We start from the raw sequence: 13,224 nt of genomic DNA, 5'->3' as shown, positions 1-13,224 counted from the left end.
ATTTAGCACTGTATGAGTTCCTACTGGGGAAGCCCACATGAAACACAAACAGGATCTTTTTTCTGATATGACAGTCTGTTGTCATCTGTCTGAAAACCTGGAGGTGATTGACATACCAGTAGATAAGTGGAAAGTATTCTAAAGGGAATCTCGAGAATAGAGTGAATGTACTTAAAGCTTTTTGTTGGGTTTTCATTCTTAAACTGGTGAGCTTGAAACTTTGTAAGCTTTGTATATAGACATAGCACTGAAAATAATCGGTTTAGGTCCTTATAGGAATGCAAAGCACCATTGTGTTGGACCTTATTTGTCAGTAATTTTTCTCTCACTAGCCACTGTACAGAGCTGAAGAGTAAGTTTTATCCATGAACTTTTAAGTGTGTATGCAGCAAAGTGTAAAACAGAATTACACTGAAAGAAAGTCATTAAAATATAAATATTATGTTAATGTGCACCGTTAGTGCTGTACAAGTCTTGTCATCTGGTCAGTTGCTTATCTTCAAGATGCTTTTAATAGGAACTCAAGTGAAACTAAAGTGGAATTCTTTTTTATTCTGCAAGCATATTCCATTTCTAGTTATCAAAATGTTGACTTATTTATTTCTCTTTTGTCACTTGTAAGGGTTTGCTGAAAGCCAGAATGATACTCAGTGAACATTTTGGAAGTATACATGTCTTCTTTGGGCAGCCCATATCATTAAGGACTTTGGCAGCTGGAAGAGTAAATCGAATTCAGTATAATTTGGTGCCAAGGTACTGTGCGCAGAACATCATCCACAGAGTTTGTTCTTGAAAAACATTAACATGTATACCAGCTGTTATGAATTTAACATAATTTGATAGTTTGTTACAGTAATTGTGATGTCATTTTTATAATTTAAGCCAGTCATCTTCTGGAACTGAATAGCATGTTGCCTTGTATATAGTTATTTTGTATAACAGTGTTATCAGGATTGGAGCATCATCCCTGGGATTCAGAAACAGTTTTCCCTTCATGGCAGCCAGTTTTGCTTGATGATTGGCCAGAAACCAGGTGGGTCTGTTTCAGAGAGAGAAGTGAGCACATCTATGGAAAGCCAAGAAATGTTGCACCCTGCATAATATGCAGATGGTGGTATGGTGACTTGGAAAGGAGGACCATTATTAAAATGTGGGCAACTGTGAATGCAAATGTGGGTAAACGGTATGGTGGAATGATACAGAAAAGTGTATATTTCATGCACAAACTCTAATCCAGAATTATGTACTCCAGCAGAATTTTGGAGTTAACAGGAGACAGACCACAAAAACTTGTAAAGGGTGACTGCTGCATTAGCCAGTATGTATATGCAGGAGTATTTTGCTGCTGCCAGTAGTCACTGAGGTGTTCACAATCACTCTAAGCAGCACTGAGTCATCCCATCTGCTCCTAGCATACCATCCCCTCCATGGCACAGGAATAGTGAATTGCTGTCATGTGGACAGAGACAACATGCAGGAGCTGGTTGAGATGTATCACTGCCCTATGCAGGCACATGGGATATGTGAAGTACACATATATTGGCTATAGGGACCGTTTAGTGTCTAATGGGGGACACAACATCTGTTTCAAGGCATGTCACCAGCTTACTAATGCCGTATCACAACATGTGGGTGATCATATGTGGTTTCCACGTACTTTAGAGAAGGGAGACAACACCATGTGCACATTTTATGACATTGCCCAGTTTCCTGAGATACTGTGATCTATTGACTGCACTCATATTGCAGTAAAGGCCCCATGTAGAGAGCAAGGACTTTGGTATATCAATCTGAAGGGGTTCTATCCCATCAACTGCACAAGGGGACGGCAGTGCACAGGGTATGATATACAATGGTCATAGGTTCATAGGTGTGTACTAGGCTAATGGCCCTCGAGCCTGTACAAGCCTAGCCCATAGAAGTGCCCTGGCATAGTGCCGCCCGACGTTAGTTCCCAGTGCCTGTATCAAGTAAAGTCACTGGAGTGATCCTTGGGATGAAGTTTCTATTTCCCATCCACTCATCAAGATTTCTCTTGGAGGGCCAGTGAGGTGCTCTGCTTGACATGTATGGGAAGTCTGTTCTAGAGCATGGGCAGTAGACCCTATCCCTTCAGCATGTTCTGTTGATTGTGGTAATGAGGTTGAGGTCTCTGGAGTGTGTGGTGAGGAGGGATTTGGATTTCTTTAGATGTAGCATTTCTAACAGAGCTGGGTCAGACATTGCTTTGTAAGTCAAGCAGAGATCGCCTCTTAGTAGACTATATGAGACAGAGAATAGCTGGAGCTTTTTGAGTCTGTCCATGTAGGACATGTGTTTAAGGCCTATGATCCTCTTCATGAGGTACTTTTGTGGCTTTTCCAGCTGTTGCATGTGTCTAGTGAGGTACATGCCAAATGGGGCATATTATACTCAATGATTGGCCTAATGAGGTAAGAGTAGAGAGAGATGATGACCTCTTTCTTCCTGGATGCAGATGTGCCACATAGAAGGACCTTCTGACCACAGTGGTAATGTGGTGGTCGTAGGAGAGGTTGCTGTCAACCTGTGTCCCCAGATTTCTTATAACAGCTTCAGTTTTCAGTGGGCTCCCATCAGTGTGGTAATTAGTGGGAACTGAGTTTTTCCCAAAGGGGATGACGATGCATTTTTTGGCATTAAGCTTAAGACCATGATTTTGACACCAGTCATTGGTCTCAGTGAGGCCTTTCTGTAGGATGTCTACATCACTTGGGGAGTTAATAATTGCTTCCAGCTTGCAGTTGTTTGTGAACTTGGTTAGCCAGAGCCCCTCTGTGTTGGCCTGGACTTCTGAGAAGTAGATGCCAAACAGGAGAGGACCCAGGACTGTGGGACTCCACTCGTGACTGGTCAGCAGTCTGTGGGTTCTATCTGTGAGCCAATTTGCAACCCACCTAGTGATATAAACACAAACAATCAAACCAAAAACCACCTCCAAAGGAAGCCTTAATAGGCAAAAATAGTAAAATGAAAAAAAGGCTTCCACCACAGCAAAAAGTTCACTAAGAAATTCTGTTAAAATGTAGGCTTAAATAAAATGAAGAAATAAAAAGCACAAATTGTGCTGTTTCAAGTTGCAGGTCAAACAGGATAAGCGCTTTCAGTTAAAAAACCTTCTTCAGATCCTAGTGTGTAGACCTGACTTACTGCTGTTAAATAAAGATCCTTAATTGCTCAAACAATCACATACAGCAATCAGATGCATGCCTTCCTTAAGCCTCCATTTCATTTCTTAATTGGGCTTCTCTCTTTCAAAATAGGTTTAATAGGAACTACTCTGTTGAGCCCTGGAAATAAATTAGCTCTGAGGTTCATGATCCATTTGCTTTCTTCCTTTTCAGTTTTGTTGACAATGTCTCCTCCACGGAGGTTAGTAGTCACAGTTGAGATAACCATAAAGCTAAATGAATGCCCTGGATTTTCAGACACATGTCCATATAGGGCATTGGTTACCAGTTTATTCTTGATGTCTAACAAGTGGCGAAGTATCCGTTCCTTAAACTTTCTATTGGTCTTTCCTACATAATAGGCTTGGCACAAATTACAAGTGCCAATGTATATAACATTCTTGGTGTTGCAGTTAGCAAAACCAGAGTACTTATAGCATTTGTTAGTTACGGATGAACAAAACTGTTGGAACATTTAATGTGGCTGCAAGCTTTGCAAAAGCCACATTTCCAAGTTCCTAACCTATTTCTTCCTTCTGTACTCTGCTTATTAGGTATTCCATCATAGTTGCACAATAAAGCCTTTAAGTTCTTCTTGTTTCTATAACCAAATTTAGGTGTTTCCCCTACAATTCTCTTAATTTTACTGTCAGCAGTTAAGACTGGCCAAAATTTCTTGATGGTTTCATGGACATCAAAGGAGTCAGTGCTGTAGGTCATCATGCATCTGACACTGTTTCTGTTCCCACCTTTCTTCACATCACTCTGCTTCTGTTTTGAGTAGTACGGTTGCCCTTTGTTGTATCGAATGGACATTGCTTTGCTTTACTCATGACTAATTGTTTTTCATTGTAGCCTCTTGAAGCAAAATTCTGTAAGAGTTTGTCTTGTTCCTGCAGAAAATCATCATTGTCAGTACAGAGCTTGGATATCCTGGTCACTTGATTTTCAACAATATTCTGAAAAACATGTCTCAGATGCATGCTACTGTAGTATAGCATATGGTTCCTCCAGTTTGGTTTCCTGAATATAGTGGTGCCGATTCCTTTGCTTTTATTCACTGAAATTCTCACGTCTAAGAAATCAATCTCATTTGCTGATGTTTTCACTTCAAATCTTAGAAAGCTAGTCGTACTTGTTAAATAATTGACAAAATCATTTAGGCGTTGCATACTGCCCTTCCATAGGAATATTATCCTGTTTGACCTGCAACTTGAACAGCACAATTTGTGCTTTTTATTTCTTCATTTTATTTAAGCCTACATTTTAACAGAATTTCTTAGTGAACTTTTTGCTGTGGTGGAAGCCTTTTTTTCATTTTACTGACACCTAGTGATATAGGGGTTGAGGCCTAGTTTGGTGAGTTTATCAATAATTCCTGAGTGGGGAATGGTATCAAAGGCCTTGGCCAGATCCGAGGTAGGCTGTATGAACTGCCTTGCCCTCATCCACAGCTCTGTTGACTGACTCAAAGAAGTCAACCAGGTTGAGCAGGCATGATCTACCTTTCACAAAACCAAATTGTGTGGGATCTAGAGTTTGGAGATTCCGTATATCCTTGTTAATTGGGTTCATGATGATGCGCTCCATAGCCTTACATATCAGACTCATCAGGCTAATGGGATGATAATTCCCAGGGTTTGTAGTGGCCTTTATGGAGAGGGATGACTGGAGCCGTGTGCCATTCAGTAAGGACAAAGCCTGAGGTGAGGCTGTGATTGAACAGGGCACACAGGTGAGGTGCCAGTTCACTCTGTAGTTCATGTAGAACACAGTCAGGGATATTGTCATGTCCCATAGAAGCTGTATTCTTGGCCTTGGGCAGTGTTGTTTTAACCTGTGCAGCAGTAATACTGGGTGCCTGGCATTCCTCCGGTATTGTGATTGGTCCTTTGGGGGGGGGGGGGGTAAAGTTGGCACTGAGTCTGTCAGCCAGTATGTTGGCAAGATCTTTTGGCTCTGTATAGGAGATACCATTGTGCAGTAACTCTGAGCAAATCCAGGTATTGCCATAGAGATTCTTGATATAACTGTAGAAGGCTTTGTGGTTGTTTTTAGTGTCTGCTACAATTCTGCCTTCATAGCTGGCTTTAGAGGTTTTGATGAGGGAGCTCAGCTTTTTGTTGAGGCTAATAAGGGAGTTTTTCCAGTCTTGGGACTTCATCTTTTTCTGCAACAGTTTTTTCCTTCTATTGTAGAGTTTATTAATGGCAAGGCACTACCAGATTGGCTTCCTTTTTTTGGAGGAGAGCGTCTTGGTTCTGTTGGGTATGGCTAGTTCCATGCATTTATGTATGTGTTCGTACAGTGCATCAGTGTATGATTCAGCAGTCATGCATCTATTTTAAATTGACATGGGTGCTGTGAAGTTAGTCACCTCTGTTTTTAGGAGCCCAAAGTCAGCTTTGGAGACGTTTTTCATGGTGGTTACCTTTGTGGGGGGTGTGGGTGAGATGTGGATTTCCATGGTGATTACTTTGTGGTTGGTTCTAGCCAGGGAGGAATTGACTACTGGTGTAGAGCAATGGTTGTCCATATTAGTAGTAACCATGTCAAGGATGTTGCTTCCTCTAGTGGGGATAAGAATGAGCTGGTCCAGGGCATTGGAATTGTTGAATTCCAGGAAGCATTGGGCCAGTGTATCAGTGCATGAGTAGTTTTCCCAGTTGATGGAGGGGTAGTTGAAGTCACCTAGTATGAGAGTGTTGGGTTGGACCCTAATAGTTTCCAGGGTGCTTAAGAACGTGGAATGAGAGTCTTGGGACATGGTTGGAGACCTATAGCAGGCTATGACCTGAATTGCCATCTTATCCAGTGTTAGTTGGGTAAGACGGCAGTTACCTAATGTTAGTTGTACCTGAAGTATCTCAGATGCTTTATGCTGGGCTACTAGTCTGGAGGCGTGCATATCCTTTATGAATATGGATATACCACTGCCTTTGGAGCTTCGGTCCATGTTCTGGGGCCGAAAGTTGTGGAATGAGTTATAGCCTGGTAGTGTAGGGGTACTTTCTGCTGCTTTAAGCCAGGTCTCCATTATAGCACAAATGTCGATGTTCTCCATTTTGAGGATTGGTTTGAGCAAGTCCATCATGAGGTTTAGACTTCTAGTGTTGCGCAGCATGACCCTCAGGTTGCATTTATTTATAGCTGTTAGTGTTAATTGGGTCTTTGGAACATCACCTAAAAAGGTGCTATAGGGGTGGCAAAAGCCTTAGCCAGTATCCGGAAACCCAGGGGTGACAGATGCAGGCCATCTCTGGCAAAGCATTGAGGTCTGTCAGTCATGTCATCCCAAGCAGGCAGATACTGGATCCCCTTAGAATGACACCAGAAACTTAGCCAGTTGTTGAAGTCATCATGTTCTACTTGTACTGCGGTATCCTTATAGGCGACGGTAGGATGTTGCTCAGGGCTAGGGTCATACCTGCCTGGGCCACATAATCCGAGAGCTCCTCCATGTCTCTTTTCATGTAGTCCAGGGAGGTGCGTTTCAGGTCAGTCACACCCACATGGACAGTCATACTTGTTGTGGAGTGACCTGAGTGCATGTATTATGTGTCGGATTCTGGCATCTGATAAACAGCTGACTGTTACCTTCTCCTTATTCAACCTAGTGAGTGGGATGTCGGTGTGCCTCACTATTGAGTCACCTATGATTAGTGTATTGGGCAAGCTGTTTTGCCTTAGGGGCTTAAGTTGAGGGGCATACTGTGTAGGTGAGCTATGTGTCTTGTGGTTTGTGCTGTGTTATGCTGGTCGAGTGTGTTTCTGCCTTGGAGGTCTCTGCTGTTTGGGTAGATGTGCCTACTATTCCCACATCTGGCACAGATACAAATTATGCCAGCAGTTTGTTTGGGGTGGTTTTCCATAGGACCGTCTTATTGGCAATGCCAGATATGCCCTGGAGCCATTTTATGAGCCAGCTTGGAATTAGTGCTACTGCTTTACTCCTGGTGAGAGAAGTAACAGAGGGGCACTGACGCTTGCTGGTCTTGGATTGGGCAGTGTATATAGGACTTCACTGAATGGTTTGTTGCAATTTTGGTGAGAATCTGTTCAGGGCCTTTGTGCATCTTCGTTTTCTGTGACATCCATCTGCTATAGACTCTATCCAGGATATCTGCCAATTGAAGCTTATAGTAAGTGTACCGAACCTATCAACATTAATACACTACTTCTCAGGAAGCAGCTTGGGACTAGTGCTACTTTTTTCTTCTGCTAAGAGCAGGAGCAAAGCATCAATGATTCGCAGCAGTGAGCAGCTATTTTTAGACCAACACTTTCTTGACTAACAGACAGATAGCATCTCTAATAATCAACTTTAAACCTTTGAGGCCCCTTCAGCCCACATTGGTAAGCAACTGGAAAGTACAGTTGTGTACACTTACCATAAATGTAGATGTCCGAGTGTATTCACTGTTGCAGTCATCACATCTGGGTTATCCCTGCCAGGGTAGCCCTCGGCCGTCCCAAATACCAGAGGCTTAGTATTTTTGTGTCGGTTGCTGTCGCTTCCGGACTGATGTCAGGTCATCAGTAGTATAAAGTAAGGCAGCCGACACCATTACATCAGTTTTTCTTGCCCTAACTGCCAGGAGCCCCCAAGTTGGGGCCAGGTTCTGGTGGAAGTACCCCACCAGTAGAAAGTAAATACCAAAATGTTCCTTGTAAGGATAGAGAAGAAAGAAGAGGGGGGATGGAGGGAGGGAAACCAGGACCACAACAGTGAATACACTCTAACATCTACATTTATGGTAAGTGTACACAACTGTACTATGTTCTTCGTGTTTCACTGTTGCAGTCATCACATTTGGGTTGATTCCCAAAGCTGAGGTAAGGGGTGGAGGCAGTCAAGGAGACCAAGGGCTGGCTAGGATGCCCTGCAAGACTGCAGTGGCAAACCCTGGCCTGGATTTGGGGAAGATTGGCAGGTGGTAATGTTTGGTGAAAGTGTGAACAGAAGTCCAGTTGGCAGCCTCCAAGATGGTCCCTAGTGGGGACTCCTCTGAGGAAAGCTGCAGAGGTGGAGGCTGCTCTGGTGGAGTGAGTCCTGACCCCCTTAGGGGGAGGCTTTCCATGTTGCTTGTAACAGAAATGGATGCAGTGTGCTATCCATTTGGAAATTGTTGGTTTGGGGATGGCTTTGCCCTCTGCCCCTGCAGCAAAGCTAACCAGCAATTAATCAGACTTTCTGAAGGATTTAATCCTGTCTAGATAAAATCTGAGCTGTCTGTGTACATCTAGAGAGTGCAGGATACTTCCCCCTTGTTTTGTGGGTTAGGAAAAAGGTGGGCAAATGAATGGATTGCTTGAGAGCTACACTGGACACCACTTTGGGCATGAAGGATGGGTTAGTCCTGAGGGGAAACCCTGTCAGCGTGGAAGACGATGAAGGGCTCCACAGCCATGAGTGTAGATCAGAGACCCTTCTGGCTGTAGTGATGGCCAGAAGGAAAGCTGTCTTCCAAGAGAGAAATTTTAACTCTGCTGGAGATGCTGGTTCGAAGGGGGGCAGGGTGAGCTTTTCCAACACAAAGTTAAGGTCCCAAGCTGGGGTAGGTGCTCTTCTGGGTGGCCTCGAGTTGCTAGCCCCTCTTAGGAATTGTTTGATCAGAGGGTGTGCGAAAAGAGGATGCTCAGTGGGGAAATGAGCAGAGATAGCAGAGGCATGTATTTTAATAGAGGAACAAGAGAGACCACTGTGTAGCAGGTCAGCTAAGTAATCCAGAATGAGAGGGAGGGAGGGGCTGTGCTATATCAGCTCCCTTAGCCTGAATCCAGGGGCAGAACCTTTTCCATTTGTCAGCATAAGACTTTCTAGTGCTAGGGCATCTGGCCTCCAGTATAACCTCTAGAACCTTTTTTCTGTGGTGGGCAGATTGATCGGTGGTTAGGGAATAAGCCAGGCTGCCAAACTGAGGGTCTGTAATTGAGGATGCATGAATCCTCCTTCCCTTTGGGTCAGGAGGGCTGGGATCAGAGTGAGATGCCATTGTTGTGGTGGGGACGGGCTGCGCAGCAAGGGGTACCAGTGCTGGCGAGGCCAGTCTGGAGCAATAAGAATTGTCCTTGGTTTTTCCTCCCTTATTTTGAGCAGTACCCTGGGGATGAGAGGTAGTGGAGGAATGGCATAGACTGATAGACTGACCCAGGGGAAGGACAGGGCATCCACTTTCCAAGCCATGCAGTGATCCTCCCTGGTACAGAACTTGCTGAGCTGATGGTTGGTGTGGGAGGCAAAGAGATCAACGTTCGAGTTGCCCCATTTCTGAGTTATCAGGGTGAAGGTTCTTTTGTCTAGCTGCCACTCATGTGGGTCCAGGAGATTTCTGCTTAAGTAGTCTGCCAGAGGGGTTAGAGATCCTGGCAGGAATTGAGCTAACAGGTGGAGTTGCATGGCAGAGGCTGTGTGCCAAAGGGTCATGGCCAGCCTGCATAAGAGGGTAAGAGTGAGTCCCTTCCTTCTTGTTGATATACCACATGACAGTGGTGTTGTCTGTCTTGATCAGGAGAGCCCCTGGGGAGAGAAGGGGCCTGAAAGCTGTCAATACGTGCTGAACATCTCTTTTTGGTTGATGTGCAGATGGATTTGCTGTGGGCTCCATTGGCCCTGTATGCACCTGCCGTCCAGGTGTGCACCCCAGTCATAGTCTGATGTGTCTGTGATGAGGGTCGGGGCAGCGGGTGGTGGTGTGAAAGGCAGTCCGTTGTTGTGGGATCATGCTGCTGCCCACCAAAGAAAATCTTTTCTGAGGCAAGGTATCATGGCTATAAGAGTTTCCAGGTCGACACCAAAGGCTTTTTAGGTACCACTGAAGTTTTCTCATATGCAGTCTGGCATATGGAATGAGTAGAATGCAAGATGCCATGAACCCCAGAGCTTGCAGGATTTTCCTTACAGATAACTGGGATCTGGTGGCTAGTTGAGAAAAGCAGGCTGTCAGATAAGTTTGCTTCTCTGGTGTAAGGAATGCCATCTGGGATGCTGTGTCCAGGCTTGCTCCCAGGAATATGATCCTTTGGGTGGGTAATTGTTTGGATTTCTTTTCATTGATTGTGTACCCTAGAGAGATCAGTAGGGACTTTACAAAGGTGATGTGCTTGAGCAGCTTTTCCTGACTGTCTGCCTGAATTAGGCAATTGTCTGAGTATGGGTAAGGACAGATCAGCGACTGCTGCCCTGCAAGAAGCTTCTAGGGCATCAAAACCACAGTGCAAGGTGTGTTTAGTTACTTGACTTGCAGAATGCATTAACTGTTGTAACTCTTTAGATTCTGCACAAGCAGGAAAGGAAGACACTTTTATTTGAGGAGTTCCATAGTATGTTGCTGAAATTTTAGCATATGGAACTGGCATTTTAGTGCTCTGATAGCAAGAGTAGCAGAAGTGTATACTTTTTTACCCCATCTATCTAGTGTTCGGGAATACCTGTCTGAGGGGGTGGGATTCTTAGCAGAGGATGATTTAATTCCTTTAGGCATTTGAGAAAGTATCTCAGGGTCAGCAGCAGGATTTTTAAAAATAAATTTGTGTGAGTCAGGGACTCTGTAATACCTGTCAGGTTTTCTGGGTGCAGGAGGGAAGGTGTCAGAAGTAAAACTGGATTCCAGGAAAACATCGTCCACAACATTCAGGACTGAGGGAATGGCCAGGGGTCTGTGCTATGGAAGATCTAAGAAATTTCGTGAGCTTATTTTTAGACTGAGGGTAGTCCTGACATTCCCATTGGAAATGCTCCCTTAAGGTATGAAGGGTTTCCCCAAAGGAAAATTCCTCGGAGGGGAGAGGCTGAAGGAATGGAGTCCTCTGCATCAGAATCCTCATAAGCAGAGAGGGGTTGCATGTCTTCATATTCAGATGCATCAGAGTCATCAGACTCCTGTTCAGACAAAAGTACTGGGGACAGATCTCTTTTTCTTTTGGAAGGGGTAGCTTGGCTTCCCCTGATCAGCATGATAAGGTCTTCTGCCATTTTCAGCATTTGAGGCTGAGACAAGGAAGCAGGAGGCTGAGATTGGGTTGTCGGGTTCTTGGGTGTGGTTCATACCCTGGGGCTTAGAAACTCGGTAGTTTTCAAAAGAATGGTAGATGCGAAAGAAGTCGTCGGTTTGTGTCAAGAATCGGTAGTGCAAAGTACTTCCTCGGAAGCCGGTGCCTGCTCAGCGGCTCCGGACCCATCCAAGGGAGAGACAACCGCATCCTTAGTCACAGAAGAGTTTTGTGACATACCAGACTCTGAAAGGGTCTCTGTAGCAACCTGCAAATCTACAAAAGTGGGCATCAGGGGCTGCAAAAGCACCTCACTGAGGACCAGAGAACTGATGATTAGCTTAATGGAAGTGCTGTCGGTAGGTTTGGACTTGTGCGGTCTGTCCCTGTCTTTATCCTTGTATTTTTTCCAGATCTGCTGTCGGATGGTTTACTGAAGCCATATCAGAGTTCAAGGAAAATATGTAAGTGAAAATATCTAGCTACAATAAGGGCCCGACGATCTATAGTTCTGGCATTGAACAAAGCACAAAAGCAACAGCGGGGGACGTCATGGTTTGGGCCTAAGCAAGTGACGCAGTAAGAATGAAAGTCTCGGTGTGTTATTTGCTTTCCACAGACTAGACAATTGATAACTTTTTCTGACATTGGTTAGTGCAAGAAAAACGAACCCAACGGGGTACTTAGCTTTAGAAGACTTCAGCTTCAATTCGGAAGATGGAAACTCAGGTAGCGGTCGACCGGCACTCCTGCGAACTGCTTCTGCTTTGGGCTGCATGGCAAGAAAGACGGATGTAATGGTGTCGGCTGCCTTACTTTATTCTACTGACGACCTGACGTCAGTCTTGAAGCGACAGCAGCTGACGCAGAAATATTAAGCCTCTGATATTTGAGCCGGCCTAGGGCTACCCTGGTAGGAATAACCCAAATGTGTTGACTGCAACAGTGAACCACGAAGAACATCTATGGATTTAGACTTTCCAACTGCCTTTATAGCCAGATGAGTTGAATTGGGTGTCCTGAGGTAATGTAGCAGTTGTCTTATGTTTATTGAAAACTACCTACTACTTGTGACAGTGCATGAGGGATGTAGTTATACAATGTAATTGGAGACAAAGCACTCACATAAAGTCACTGCAAACACCAAACATGTTGTCAGTAACAAAACCATGAAGGCCTACTAAATGTAACCTAAGAAACAAGTGCCCTCAGCCACCTCAGAAACACTCAACATAGGCATTACCCACCATGAAACTTGCATCTAAAACTCAGCATCTCAGTTCAAAATTCAACAAGATAACTCCTCACTCAGTCCAACATCCTAGTCATAGTATGAGTCTTAGATGCATGTTTCATGGTGGGTGCTGCCTCAGTTGAGTGTTTGTTAGGAGGCTGGGAGCACTTGTTTCTTAGGTTACATTTAGTAGGCCTTTGTTGTTTAGGTAGGAAACTTTTAATAGCCTCAGCATATGTAGGACCGTGTAATTGATCTGCATTGTGTGTGATGGGTATAGCTCAGTGGTGGTGTTATTGATGACATGTTTGTGAGATACACTGATGCACCATTCACCAGACTGACTAAGGAGCAGGTCATGGTTAGTTCCCTTTTGGGTGCCAGGATTCGCCACATCAAACATTACCTCAAGTCCTTATACCACAAGTAGCTATATGACACTGCTATTGCACATATGGAAGTAAATGACTTGAAAAATATCTCTGTGAACTATATGAAGAAAGACACAATGGCGCTCTCACAGTATGTGACCAAGGCAGGTGTGAACCCAGCCTTGAGCATCATTTTACCATCATTGAGAATGATGCCACAATTCGAACAAAAGATTATTAACTTCAACAATCGACTCAGCTTTTAGTGTCATTCAAGGAAGGTCCAATATATATTTATCAGCTTGCGATGAGATGGCTGTCAGTTGTAACTGCTTTGCTAGGGATGGTGTGGACCTATGTTCCCAAAGCTTTTGTATATTGCATGAAACCTTAGTCACCTATATAGTGCTTTTTTTAAGCAATGTCGGTGTTCAAAACT

At 44.2% G+C, this 13,224-nt stretch overlaps 1 protein-coding gene across 1 annotated transcript in view; it reads left to right on the top strand.

The window, feature by feature from the left end:
* The window catches only part of GNPAT (glyceronephosphate O-acyltransferase), a gene marked incomplete in the record, with an annotated part of 1,227,276 nt that overhangs the window by 515,532 nt on the left and 698,520 nt on the right, over nt 1-13,224 (top strand). The window contains 1 exon segment of the mRNA XM_044063684.1: nt 623-753. Coding sequence (XP_043919619.1) covers nt 623-753 — 131 coding nt within the window.

The sequence above is a fragment of the Protopterus annectens genome, chromosome 1.part0 (genome assembly GCF_019279795.1).
Source record: "Protopterus annectens isolate FY-2018-M chromosome 1.part0, PAN1.0, whole genome shotgun sequence".
Classification (NCBI taxonomy): Eukaryota; Metazoa; Chordata; order Ceratodontiformes; family Protopteridae; genus Protopterus; species Protopterus annectens.
This window is presented reverse-complemented; position numbering and strand designations above follow the sequence as displayed.